The 13,843-nt window shown below is 49.2% G+C and overlaps 1 protein-coding gene and 1 pseudogene across 6 annotated transcripts in view; both read left to right on the top strand.

Moving 5' to 3' along the window:
* Positions 1–13,843, top strand: part of Plxna4 (plexin A4) — a 353,917-nt gene that overhangs the window by 312,459 nt on the left and 27,615 nt on the right. For all 6 annotated transcript variants that reach the window (XM_042695991.1, XM_042695992.1, XM_042695997.1 and 3 more), the window contains 5 exons: positions 883–1,117; positions 3,569–3,711; positions 9,397–9,665; positions 12,530–12,596; positions 13,381–13,527. In XM_042695991.1, the coding sequence (XP_042551925.1) occupies positions 883–1,117; positions 3,569–3,711; positions 9,397–9,665; positions 12,530–12,596; positions 13,381–13,527 (861 nt within the window). The remainder of the gene's footprint in view (positions 1–882; positions 1,118–3,568; positions 3,712–9,396; positions 9,666–12,529; positions 12,597–13,380; positions 13,528–13,843) is intronic.
* On the top strand, positions 10,040–10,198 carry LOC122121911 (annotated as a pseudogene).

The following is a 13,843-nucleotide window of genomic DNA, read 5'->3' as shown; positions in this document are numbered from 1 at the left end:
CTCTCAGGGCAGGAGGAGGGATGCTGGGTGTGAGTGGTCCAGTTCCATCGGGCTCTCAGGGCAGGAGGAGGGATGCTGGGTGTGAGTGGTCCAGTTCCATCGGGCTCTCAGGGCAGGAGGGATTCTGGGTGTGAGTGGTCCAGCTCCATTAGGCTCTCAGGGCAGTAGGAGGGATGCTGGGTGTGAGTGGTCCAGTTCCATCGGGCTCTCAGGGCAGGAGGAGGGATGCTGGGTGTGAGTGGTCCAGTTCCATCGGGCTCTCAGGGCAGGAGGAGGGATGCTGGGTGTGAGTGGCCAGTTTCATTAGGCTCTCAGGGCAGGAGGGATACTGGGTGTGAGTGGTCCAGCTCCATTAGGCTCACAGAGGATTTCTGGCTAGGATTCTGACCCAATGTACTCTCCTCCCAGCTACCCCACACCCCTGCTTCCTTCTTCCCACCCTAATTCCAAGCATCTCCCTCCAATTTGTTGGTCTTTCAGAACTGGCGGGTGAACTACCAGGGCAATGCAAAGCAATATGCAATGGTATACTAAGTCTCCAGTTAGAGGCGACAGAGTCTTGAAGGCAGGAGCATGGTGGCCTGGGGAGATCCATGTGTCATGCCCTGTGTCTCGGGCCCCCATCACTATGAAGGACTGTATGTTAGAGAAGTATCACCGACGTTAGGTCAGGCTTTGCTTGGTTGTATGCTTTTCTATGCCTACCCAAGAGAAAGAGGCACAGACTCTAGTTGAGAGAGTGGCTTCTGCCATCTACTCCATTTTCCCTCCTCTTTTAACGAGCTGAGGGGGCTCTTCCCCCAAAACCAGCCCTCATCCTGACTTGGGGTTCTTCCCCCAGGCTGCCCTGCCACCAGCTCCCTCCTCCCCTGTGTCCCCCAGGCTCGTGTTGGTGGCATGGAGTACTCCCCTGGCATGGTGTACATCGCGCCAGACAGCCCGCTCAGCCTGCCTGCCATCGTCAGCATCGCAGTGGCCGGCGGCCTCCTCATCATCTTCATCGTGGCTGTGCTCATTGCCTATAAGCGCAAATCCCGCGAGAGTGACCTCACGCTGAAGAGACTGCAGATGCAGATGGACAACCTTGAGTCCCGTGTAGCCCTGGAGTGCAAGGAAGGTACGGAGTGGACAGGTGCCCCTGCCCTGAAACTGTGTGTGTGTTTGTGTGTGTGTGTGTGTGTGTGTGTGTGTGTGAGAGAGAGAGAGAGAGAGAGAGAGAAAGAGAGAGAGAGAGAGAGAGAAAGAGAGAGAGAGAGACAGACAGACAGACAGACAGACAGAGACAGAGAGAAACAGAGAGAGAGACAAGCAAGTAGACAGGCAGCAGCAGTCAGTTTGGGAGCCTATATAAATGTGTGTGTTTGTGTGATTGTGTGTGTATGTGCACCATTCCCAAACCAGCAGGCTGAGCCACACCTGTCCCAAATTCCATCAAGCAATGCTCAGACTCCTTCCAGGTATCAGACTGGGATCATTTGCACCCATGAGAGCTGTCTCTACCCGCCCTGATCCTGGTTGAGTGTGTTTCACTCTCCGCTTCCGGGGGAAGGCCTGGGGGTGTCTGGACCTGTCACATTCAAGCAATCCTCAGCTGTCTTCCTTCCACAGGAAGGGAAGGCTATAGGGCTGATCTGAGATTTCGAAGGAAGAGTGTTTCACAGCATGTATTTTTAAAAGAATATTACGAACACCACCATGAAGTGTGATCAGCATGGAACCCAAAAAGGAAATATAGCTGTCAGACTCTCGTAACCCTAACACATCTTTGCATGAGTCAGCCAGACCAAGGGCCCAGCCGGTCCTCTGCAGGTGAAATGTAAAATGTAGAGTTAACTGGACCCTGGACCCCAGGCTACCACATGGAGCCACACCGATTCTGATGGGGAAATGAGCCATCCCATCCCTCTCCACATCCTTCACCACCATCACCTCAGCATCCGCCTTGTGGGACTGTTAATTACTGCCTTTTATTATATTTATGCTGCTTGATTTTTTTTTCTCTGCAATGTACTCTTCCCTCTAATTAGGCATAATGATTAGAATCTCTTTTATGTGTGGAGGGGGGTTAGGCTTTGAATGTTGGAAGGGCTTGGTGACTTACAGAAAAGCAGCAGACCAATCAAAAGCTGACTCTCTCCTTCTCCTCCGGGCTGGCTGAGCACCCCAATACCCCAGCTGGGAGGGGATAAATCAGAAGAGGGGGATACCAGACTCTCCTAGAAGGTTCCCTGGGGAAAGAGGGCTTGATGGACAGACAGGAGTCTATGGGGGGGGGGGGGGTGTATCATGCTGTCTCTTGTGGCTTGTCACAATCAGCCGTCCTGATTGGGAAGAGGACATTGCCATTGAAGCTCAGGGATGTTGCTGAGCCTGCCAGGGTGGGCCTGAGGCCAGCCAGAGATGTCACAGCTAGCCAGGATGTCACCGATAGCCATACTCAGAAGCTACCAGCCTGGCCCTGCACGGCTCTGAGCTGTGGAGATGCAAACACACACATTTGTGAGTACACACATGCCTGCACTCATCCTCACACATGCACATGCACCGACATGCTCCCACACAAACATGCATGCACCCCCACCTTACTCACACTCCCATAAACCACCCAGCTGTGTGCTTCTCACTTGGCCCTGTGGGGTGGAGGACAGAATAGGGCTCTGAGCATGGTGCCTGGAGTGGCTAGGTAAAGTTCCTGTGCCAGCCCAGCCCACTAGGCATCCATCATGGTATGTGCAAATGTGTGTCAGTGTGCTAGTGAGTGTGCATATGTGTGCACATATATGTCTGCATGTGTAAGTGCATGTGTAACAAGGAGAGAGCCAGCGCCAGGCAGTGCTGGCCGCCTTACCTCTTAGCATCTCCAGTAGCCAGGGGCTGGCCCCAGAGGAGGACGTGTGTTCAGGCAGAGTGTGATAACAGGTTTAGTTACGGTAAGACCCTCTTGTACTGTGTGTCACATTTTTCCTGGGGCCAATGGGGGCCTTAAGACTGTCTATCTGGAGGCCTTGTCTGTACCACAGACAGCAGTGCAGGCCGACATTCACCCCCAGTGAGCATCTTCTCAAAGCAGGAGGGACTAAGTCACAACTCTGCATGGTAGAGTAGCATAGCGGTCTCATTATCCGAGCCACACTTAGAGGTTGGAGGGTCTCCATGAGCTGTACAGCCCACAACTGGTCTCTCAGAAGTTTTCTTTTATTGGAAGAAACCTTAAATTGTATTTGGAAACCCAGTACAATACACAGGACCAGCCACAAACTCATTCTGGAAACCCTTCTCTCCTGTCCATCTGTCCACTTTCTCCTGTCCCAGCCCATCCTCTGTCCTCCATCTTCAGGTGATGAGTCCTTTGTGACCCCAGCCATAGCACACATCTGTGCACAGCCTTGCCATCCCTCTGACATTTACAAGGGGCATAATTCCAGCTGATGCTATTCATCCTCGAATATCCAAGCTCCAGTGCTCAGCTACCCAGGGGCCCCAGGGAGGGTTCTGAGTCCTTCCAGCTGAGGGGCGACACCTGCTCTTGCCCAGTTCTGCAGTCTCATGGGGCTTCTCTTTGGGCTAGCTTTTGCCGAGCTGCAGACAGACATCCACGAACTGACCAGCGACCTGGATGGAGCCGGCATTCCCTTCCTGGATTACAGAAACTACACCATGCGGGTGCTGTTCCCAGGAATTGAAGACCACCCTGTGCTCCGGGACCTTGAGGTGAGAAGTGGTGGCCTGTGCTAGAGTTAGAGCATGACCGTGGGGAGGTGGCCTGCAGGTCTAGTGCCCCTCACCCGGTTAGAAGGTACAAGAACTATGGCCAGGGAACGACTCTTCCTGCGCTTCCCTAGCTGGTGGGCACCAGTAAGTTGTCCTCAAGGAGATGGGGTGAAGACAGTGGACCTCAGAACAGACATGTGAGCCGTACTCAGGTTTTAGGGGGGATGTCTGTGAGTCCTTTGGGAATGGAATGGAATGGAAGCTGAGGATTACCTTCCCATAAAAACTCAGCGATGGGAGGGGAAAGAAGGGGAAACAGGAATGGTAACCCAAAGATCTGTCTAAGAGAGGGACCTGTGCCACTTGCTGCCTGCCCTGGTATCCTGCTTATGCATATATTCATATTATACTTTGTTCTGAAAGAGCTTTAGAATGGCTTACGAAGATAAATACTGGGGGAAAGTGGAAAATATAAATGAGGAAAGTAGGGCAAAATAATAATCCTAGGAATGATCCCTCTTAGTTGGCTGTTAGGAAAATCCCTGTACAGCTCTAAGCACTTCAAAGGCATTCAGTCATCTAACCTCCCAGGAGCCTATTTAATAGATGACAAAACTAAGGGGTCACGGAGGTCCAGTGCTTGTCTGGGACTAGATATCTGCTGGGGACCCAGTCAGAAGCTGAGTCCAGGCAAGCCAACTCCCATGTACACCGGCTCCCAGGGCAAACCTGTGCACTGTGCCACATCAGTGCCACGCCTTCCAGATGCATGGAAATATGGAGCCAAGGCAACCGTGGATAATAGGATTAATGCCAAGCTTTACATTGTCCATAAAATGAAAACTAGCCCATTGCTCAAAAGTCCTGCAATGGTGCAAATACTGATGTGGAGGAACTATCCACATGGGCTCTTCAGGGGACACACAGGCTGTGTGCTGTGCCAGTGCACATTGTATGTCCACAGTGACATTTGTGGCTCCACATTTCCCCATGCTTACTTATTGAGAGCGAGCGAGCGAGAGAAAGAGAGAGAGAGAGAGAGATAGTAGTACATGGGCATACACACATGAACTTACTCATAGATTATAATCTACCCATAGAACTTCTGCATCTGGACACTTATATCTACTCTTGGCATTGGTTCTGCTCCTGGTTCTGGGTTTCCTGTTTCTCATTCTTTTCTCTCTGCCTTCCATCTTCCCTCCAGCATCAAAATGCCAGACTTCTCATGTGATTCCTGGTGAAAGTAAGGAAAGGAGGAGGGTGGGGGTGAACAGATGGGACAATCGTGTGTGTGTGTGTGACTGGATGTAGGGGTTGTGCTCCTGTGTATTGCAATGCTGAGTGAGGATCTGGCAGAGTTGACTTGCAGGAAATGGTGAGCAATTGAATAAGCAGGTATCTGTGTGTCTGTCTGCAATAACGTGACCATGGCAGTCCTGAGAAGAAGAATTACACCCTCTGTGGACACCATAAGAATTCAACTAAGTCGAGCATATAAAGTTATTCCTCATTTTTCACTAGTCAACTAGGTTTTCTTCAAAGGTTGTAACTTTTCTTTTTATTGTAGTTCAAACTTAGGGCCTCACATATGTTAAGCAAGTATTCAAACACTGAGCTATGCTCAACCCCAAAGATGTAACTTTTCAATTGGATTCTTTTTAATTTTTTTATTTCTGTGTCAATTCCATTTCCTATACTTTCTGAATACTTTGGGTAACGGGCACTTCCACTTAAGATGGTCTCTTGGTAAACATAAACCTGTAAACCCTATACCACCTATCTAGACCACTCTATGGCCCTCATTAGAAATCAGACCATGTCCCATCATATAAACTCACTCCTCTTGCCTTCTGGCCTTCCTACATTCTCTTACCTCCTTCCCACAGATTCTCAGAGTTTCAGATCTGGCTTAACACTAGCTGCGGACATAACCAAGGATGCTCAGGGTGATGGTAGTAGGGTTAACAAGTCTCATTCTCACAGAGAACCCTGAGGGAGGGGTGGGTAAGGGCTGTGCATGTGGACTCTGTATGCTCCCATAGACCCTTTTATATATGTGTACATCTGGAGTAGTTTAGTGCACAGATTGTTTCACTGTACATGCCAGCCTTGTTTGCCAGGACCAGAATTCCAACAATCTCACTGCTCTTCTGAACAGCAACAGGCCTCTTACTGAAAACTGTTCTTCCTTTCCTTCCTTCCTTCCTTCCTTCCTTCCTTCCTTCCTTCCTTCCTTCCTTCTTACCTTCCTACCTTCTTACCTTCCTACCTTCATTTTTCTTTCCCTTCCTCCCTCCCTCCCTTCCTCCTTCTTTTCTTCTTTCTTTCCTTTCTTCCCACCCTCTGTCTCCCTACCCCCTCTCTCTTTCTTTCTTGGCTTGTCCTGGGGCTTGAACTCAGGGTTCACATGCTGTCCCTTAGCGTTTTCACTCAAGGTTGGTGCTCTACCACTTGAGCCACATCTCCACTTCTGTTTTTTCATAGTTAATTGGAGATAAGTCTCATGAACCTTTCTGCCCAGACTGGCTTCAAACAGCAGTCCTCAGCTCTCAGATTCCTGAGTAGCTAGGATTACAGGAGTGGCTATGGGTGCCTGGCTAGCACTTCTGTAGGCCTTTCTTCTAACAACCATTTTTGAGTAGATAGGAATTCCAATGGAGAACGGAGATGGGATGACTGCCTGTCAGGAAGGAAACCTGGACACGTCCCCCACGTCCTCCTTGAGTGGAGCCAGCTGCAGCCTCATCTGTCCTGCGCTGGCCTCTCCTGCCTCATTTTCTGGCAGCTAGGCAGGAGGCAGCAGGGGCTGCAGAATGGATAACACAAACTCCTCTCTCCATGCAGAAAGCTTTCAGAGTTCTCATACAATGTGGCCTCAGAGATTCCCAGAGACACTGCCCATTCCAAGGAGCCCAAGGCACAGGCAGCCATGGGTCCCCTACCAACCACCATTGGAGGACTCTCAGAGGACCACAGTGGGGACTCTGAGGTCAAGACTGGGGGTTCTGATAACCACCTAAGAGCTCTTTAGGTGGACACATCCAACCTTAGACCATTCCTGCTACCCACAGTACCAATCACATCATGGCCTACCATGGCCCTGTTGTTTGTCTGGCCCTTCCAATCTCCCCTCCAGCATGAGAATTCTCTATTTCCTTTGTCTTTGTCAGAGAGAGACTGTGATCCCAGGCCCCAGCTCACATTAACAGCCATTTTCAGTAATTTGCCTGACATGGAGCCCACAAGTTGGCTAATTGTTGGTCAGAGGCTCTGAATCAAGCAGATCACATGGCTTTTGTTGTTTTCATTTTTAAGTGTGCTAATATATATATATATATATATATACACACACACACACACATATATATATATATATAAACTTTTCCATCACAACCATTGCTAAGTGTGCTCCTAAAGAGCGTTATGTGTATTCACATTGTATGTAGACATTAGGACCATCCATTTCTCCAAGCTGAGACTGGCTCTCCTTCCATCTAGCCCCTGGCAGCCACTTTCTGCTTTCCGCCGATGACTTTGAATACTCCAGGGACCTCGTACGAGCGAATGATACAGTATTTATTCGTTTATGTCTGCCTTGTTTCACTAAGCAGAATGTCACCCAGGTTCATGCATGTGGGAGCATCTATCAGAATTTCTTCCTTTTTCAAGGCTCATTAAAGTTCCTCTGGCTAGGTATGCTCCATTTTTCTTATTCATTTATCCATGTGTGGGTAAATGATAACTTAGGATGCTTTCTCTTTGGGACTGTCGTGAATGTTGTCTTCATGAACATTGCTGTACCAATATATGTTCAGATTCCTGCTTCTCATTTTTTAAGTATATCTAGAACATACCATATCTTCATTTTCAATACATTCACTTAAACTACTCATAGATAGAAATTAACTTTAATTCTCCCCCCAGTAGCCTTGAGATTATGTGAGACCCAGGGAACTTGTGGGCATTACTGTTTTGTTGGTTCCCATTCTTGCCACTGAAATATTTCTCCTTTTGGCACTCTGAGTATGCAAACATTCTAAAAGAAGCTATGGAAAGCAGGTTTTCCCAACACTTTTAGCCATGGGCAGTGTGAAGAGGATGGTATCTTCTTGCTGTTCTAGAAAGCAGGTCACTAGATCTCTCTTTTGTGGGTCACTGGGCAAGTCCAGACATTTGGGGTTGGGGGTTTCTACATACCTTTCCTCAAAGCTGTCCATCATAACTCCCAACTATAACCCATCACCAGCTCCTAGACTCCCAAGTATTGAGTTGCAATTAAAATTTACTAGGCAGTTTTATACTCATGGACTTCAGCTAAAGTGGAGAACCATCTGGTGAATAAATACAGTCTTGTTTTCACTGTGGCAGTGACTTGGGGGAAGGGTGGCAGGCTGCAAAGGGGAATTGTTTCAGAAACATCTCACCAAGACATTTTACTTTCATCTCCTCCTTCCACAAAATGGGGAGGAAACTTCTACCTCCCCCCCCCGCCCATTCTGAGATAAAAGATGCTGTGCCATGCATAGCATGGAAATTAATGGGCAAAGCGGTCTTGGAGTTGAAGAAGCAGGTGATAAAGCTGTCGCTGCTTAAGTGAGCGTGGTGCATGCCAGGCGTTTTACATACATTATCTTAGTTAATGTTCATAAAACATTATGACAAAAGCACTTAAATTCTCACTTTATAGATGAGACAGTAGGCCCCAAAGGTGATGGAGTTCTCCTTCATGGGCCAAAGTTTCTGCATTTTCTGATCCAAAGCCTGGGCTACAGACCTACAGGTGCTGTATAAGACATAGTGAATTTGACTGTGGGTAGCAGCAGGTCATTCCTTGCCATTGTTATGTGGCTTCCTATTGGGTGTAGATCCTCCATCCTCCCCACTTCTGCTGGGTTTCTAGAACTCTCCAGTGTGTCACTGCTATGAGCAGGACTGCTGTACATGTTCTCCCTCATCTGGGAGGTGTGTCCTGCACACCCAGTTCAGGGAGGAGGCAGATACACCTGCCAAGTAGAAGCCGCATCCTACCAGAAACTCCAAACCGCAGACTGTGTAGGCAGGATGGTAGACATGCCTTCCTTCTCCTGCAGTGGCTGGAGCAGGGACTCCAAAAGGCTCAGAGGAGAACTGCAGCTGCCAGAGTCAGAGAATTCTACAGTTAGGCTCTTTCACTTTTTTTGGATGAGTAAATTTAGGCTCCAGAGAAGTAAAGAGGCTTACTCACAAGGTTGCCCAGCAAACAAATCAGAAGCTATGTGGAAGCCAGCAATCCTGATTCAGCCCACTTGCGTGTCTACAGAGGCCCTGGCTCTGAATAGCTCAACAAAAGATGCAAGCCACAGTGCCTGACCTCCTGGAGCTCCCCTGGCAGCTGGGAATGGCTTCCTGAATACAGGCTGTGCATTACCATTAGGGCAAAGGTGGTAGAAACCTCAGAGTTGCTGCTTAGGAAATCTGGGTAGTTCTCTCTGTGCTGAGTCTTCCCTAAACTGGAGGTAATGACGCATGTCATGAGGATGATCAAGGTTAAGTAGATGCTGGGTAGTACCCAGTTCCTGAGAAGGACTGGGTAAGCATTATCCAGATGGGTTGTGCCGGAGTCATGGGTGAGGGGTGGGCTGGGAGGCTTGGCCATCCTGTGTGGAGGTTGCTGGGTGCTCAGGACCTCTGATTTCTCTACAGGTCCCGGGCTACCGGCAGGAACGTGTGGAGAAAGGCCTGAAGCTCTTCGCCCAGCTCATCAACAACAAGGTGTTCCTGCTGTCCTTCATCCGCACGCTCGAGTCTCAGCGTAGCTTCTCCATGCGTGATCGGGGCAATGTGGCCTCGCTCATCATGACTGTGCTGCAGAGCAAGCTGGAGTATGCCACCGACGTGCTCAAGCAGCTGCTGGCTGACCTCATCGACAAGAACCTGGAGAGCAAGAACCACCCCAAGCTGCTGCTCCGGAGGTGAGGCTGGTGAACTCCCTGTGCCAGCCAGGGAAACCAAGGCAGGCTTCAGGAAGAGCAGCTATGCCCCCTAAGGGCAAGGGACTACCCTGCAGGGGGCTGGGCTGTTGCAAGTCCATCTAGAAGGTTCTGCTTATCACAGGCAGAGCTCAGCCCTGGCCCTTAGATCACCGTGTTATTTTCCACATACCTCTGTGTTTGCTTTGGCATCGTCCCTGTCTATTCCTCCACTCCCTTACTTTGGACTAGACTTCCCTAGTAGAAGCTAGATCTAGACTATCCCTGGCCTCATCTAAGGCAGAGCTGGTATTGGGAGAGAACCCACAGCTTCATACTGCCGGCAGCATCTGGGAGCTTGTTAGAAATGCAGAAGCAAGACTTTACTTTTGGGGATCATTTCTATAGTTTGTTACTAGAGAAACTCCATTGATCATGTAGAGTACCAGAAATCAGGAGGAGGCACAGTAATAAAGAAAAAAGAAAGAAAGGAAGAAATGCAGAAGCTCAGGTCCCCTCACCCTAGACCCACTGAATCAGAATCTGCTGTTTAACAAGGAACCTAGGTGATTTGCATGTACAGTAAACTTGGAGACAAAACCAATGAAAGTCTTTTACTGATGACTGACTCACGTAGCCCAAGCCCAATGACTATCTCCTGGCCCTCACTATAGGCTCTGAGTGGGTCCAGGATCCATTATTCCATGAAGCTGGATGCTTCCTCCCCTATACTGCTGTAACCTGCAAAGTCAATGTGGACACAGCCAGACCCATGGCTTTGGCCCTATGCGAAAGAGGTGCTTTTATACCATCCTTCTCCCTGGGAAGAGAGGCCATTTCTCCTCCAGGATGAGTGTGAGTGTGTGTGTGTATGTGTGTGTGTGTGTGTGTGTGTGTGTGTGTGTGTGTGTGTGTGTGTGTGTGTGTGTGTTGGTCCTAGGGCTTGAATAAGCTGTCCTTGAGCTTTTTGGCTCAAGGCTAGCGTGCTCTACCACTTCCAGACATTTTGGTAGTTAATTGGAGATAAGAGTCTCACAGACTTTCCCACCCATGCTGGCTTTGAACTATGATCAGCCTCCTGAGTAACTAAGATTATAGACATGAGCCACTATGAATGTGTGTGTCCATTGGGAGAGACACACATTAGACACATATCAAGGCCTAGGTGCTGTCCTTAGTATTTTTGCTCAAGGTTGGTACTCTATCACTTAAGCCACAACTCCACTTTCAGCTTTTTGGTAGATAATTGTAGATAAGAGTCTCATCAACTTTCCTGTCTGAGCTGGCTGCAACGATGATCTTCAGATCTCAGCCTCCTCAATAGCTAGTCTTACAGGTGTGAGTCCCCCATGACCAGCTCCTCCAGGATATTTTAACTCATTGTCTCTAGCACATCTGAAGTTAGAAAGCCCCAGGCGAAGCCCTCTGTCCACACCACTCCATCCTGTCACCCAGCTTCCTCCCCTGGTCTCTGGGTCTGAGGCAGGGCTGGTGCTTAGACCTGGCTTTTAGGAGTGTTTGCTTCTGGCTGCTTCCCAAAGCAACAGACGCTTACCTGCACAGCCACAGAAGGCTGCTGCTTAGAGGCACCGTCCTGCAGCTCTGGAAACAGCAAGGTAGATTGTGTTGATTTTTGTTTTCCTTTCACCACACAGACAACTGCTGGCATAATTCTAGGGTTGCTGATGCCACCCATCAGGACTCCCACTAACAGTTTCCCGGCATGGTCTTGTGGTTGCACTTTGGGTCTCTGTCTCCCCTTTTGTTTCTGACCCATAATCCCCCAAACGCATCGGCTCCTTCTGCCTTTTCCACTTCTGTCTGTCTCTTCTTCTTGCCCCTGGCTGCCCCCTCCTTTAAACAGTTTTCCTTCTTTTTCCCCTCCTAACTTCACTTGATGCCAGCAGCTGTTCAGGTGCCGTGGATTTTAGTTCTTAGTATTATCTAGCAACTGTAACTGGATTTCTAGTTGCTTTCTGGAGCTGGTAATACACGCAGTACAAGTTTCAATGCAATTTGTTTTCTCTAAATGGAAGCTTAGAGAAGTCTTTTGAAAATCTTTGCTTCCAAAATAATGAGTAGGCCTTAGTTGTGTTATGAAAGATGCATGTTAGACTCAAGAAGAAACTTCCTGTTGTGGCAGATTTCCTTAGAAGATTTCCAAGGGAAGATTCCAAAGTAGTGGAAACTTTAATATGGAGTAGGATGCTTTCAGTGTCTTTTGGGCTGAGTGAGGGCTCTAGCTCTCCAGGAGTCAGTGTTAGGACTCTTTAGCTTGGGCTGTAGGCACTATTTGGATTGTCTGGTCTTTCTGTCATGCTTGTCCCCAGGCTGCCAATTGACTCTCTCCTTTCATGAAGTTTCCTAAAGCCATACTGACTAATTGAAGACTGACCATCCTTAGGGATGATCTATATCTAAATTCATTAGCATAAGTAAGATAAGCAACTTCAGTTCCTCAGATGCAGGGGGTGCATTTTATGTGCTCAGTAACTGTGTGTGGTGAGTGGCTGCCACACTAGACCATGTAGGTGAAGAGAACTGGTGTCATCATACAGTGCTTTGGGGCACACAGCTCCAAGAGAGCCCAGGAAAATCCCACCAGTGATTGGAACTCAAGGCTCAACATGTCCTTCCCCAGCTTCACAGGAAAACCTCCTCATCAGTGAGGGGCAGGGGAGTGTGTGGATGGCCAAGGAGACCAGGAAACTCTCCTGTGCTGTGGGATCTCAAGATCTGATCCAAGGGCTACAGCAACATGATGGTGGTAGACTCTTGCCCTTGCCCTGCCCTGCTCAGCCCTGGTCTCTGACCTAATGCTTCTTTCTTGACCTTTGTCTACTTGTTCCTGCCGTGCCTGGTGACAGGACAGAGTCTGTGGCTGAGAAGATGTTGACCAATTGGTTCACCTTCCTCCTCTACAAGTTCCTCAAGGTAGGATGGAGTGTGGGGTTCTTCGGACCCTGCTGTGTTTACCCTGCTCTGACACAAGCCTTTGGTCAACCCGGCCTGCCCTATTTTTCTCTGTGCCCTCCCAAGTCCAGAAGGAATGATATTGTCCTTGGTCATGCACTATCTCAGGAGAGAGCTCCACATTCAGTTATCATTTCAGAGATATGGTGCCCATGGCTGATTTCTCCCACATTAGGATTAGATGAGCCTCTTAAAGGGTCCTTCATGGCCACCAAAGCTAAACTCTTAGTTTAAGCTAAAAATGATTCACCTATTAGTAGCCTTCAGACCTCTCGCATCACCAACATCCAGGCTGACAGAAGCCGATAAGAATCCCAAGCCTGATGTGGGACATAAGCCTGGACGGGGTTGAGCTCTGGGCTTCTGATTATTAACTCGCTGTCTAAGGAGCTCATGGCACAAATGGCCAACCTCTGCCTCTTGATGGGACTCTGAAAGGACAGGATGGTGTGGGGATGGGAGAAGGAGCAGAGGAGGCTGGGAGACAGGGAGGAAGAGCTAACTGGCTCTGTGCAAGTGGTAGGAAAGGGCCGAATATGGGGAAAGCCTCTGTCCAAAGACCAAGACATATGCAGATCTGAGGCGTAAAAACTTACAGAAGAGGGAACTAGAAAATTGAATGGAAAAGCAGGTGACACCAACAGAAAGAGCATCCCAGGAGGCACAGGAAAGCAGGGGACAGCGAGGTGGGCTGTGCACACCTGCCATCCCAGAGTTCTTCCATCTTGTTTCTTCTCCCATCCAGGAGTGTGCCGGGGAGCCCCTCTTCTCCCTGTTCTGTGCCATCAAGCAGCAGATGGAGAAGGGCCCCATCGATGCCATCACAGGAGAAGCCCGCTACTCCCTGAGCGAGGACAAGCTCATCAGGCAGCAGATCGAGTACAAGACTCTGGTAAGCCCCCTTGCTGCTGCCCTGAGGCTCTGACAAACAGGCTTTGGTCTATAGAGGGGATGGTATAAGAGGAGCCTCTTCAGCTTTCCCATGCATGGATGCTGCCAGGTGCTCTCCCATGGCCCCTCACCCCAGGCTTCCAATGGATCATGTACCAGGGCATCTGGCAGTCTGAGCCACTTCTGATGAGCACATCAGCTGGTTAACTGGTGTGGTCCCAGACAGGGTCAAGGCCCCTGGCCAGTAAGACTGACTGTCTCAGATGAGCTTACCTGGATGGAAAATCTACACAGGTAGGGAGTACAAGGAAACTAGA

Source organism: Dipodomys spectabilis, unplaced genomic scaffold (genome assembly GCF_019054845.1).
Source record: "Dipodomys spectabilis isolate Male_0828 unplaced genomic scaffold, ASM1905484v1 ptg000197l, whole genome shotgun sequence".
In the NCBI taxonomy this organism is placed as follows: domain Eukaryota; kingdom Metazoa; phylum Chordata; class Mammalia; order Rodentia; family Heteromyidae; genus Dipodomys; species Dipodomys spectabilis.
This window is presented reverse-complemented; position numbering and strand designations above follow the sequence as displayed.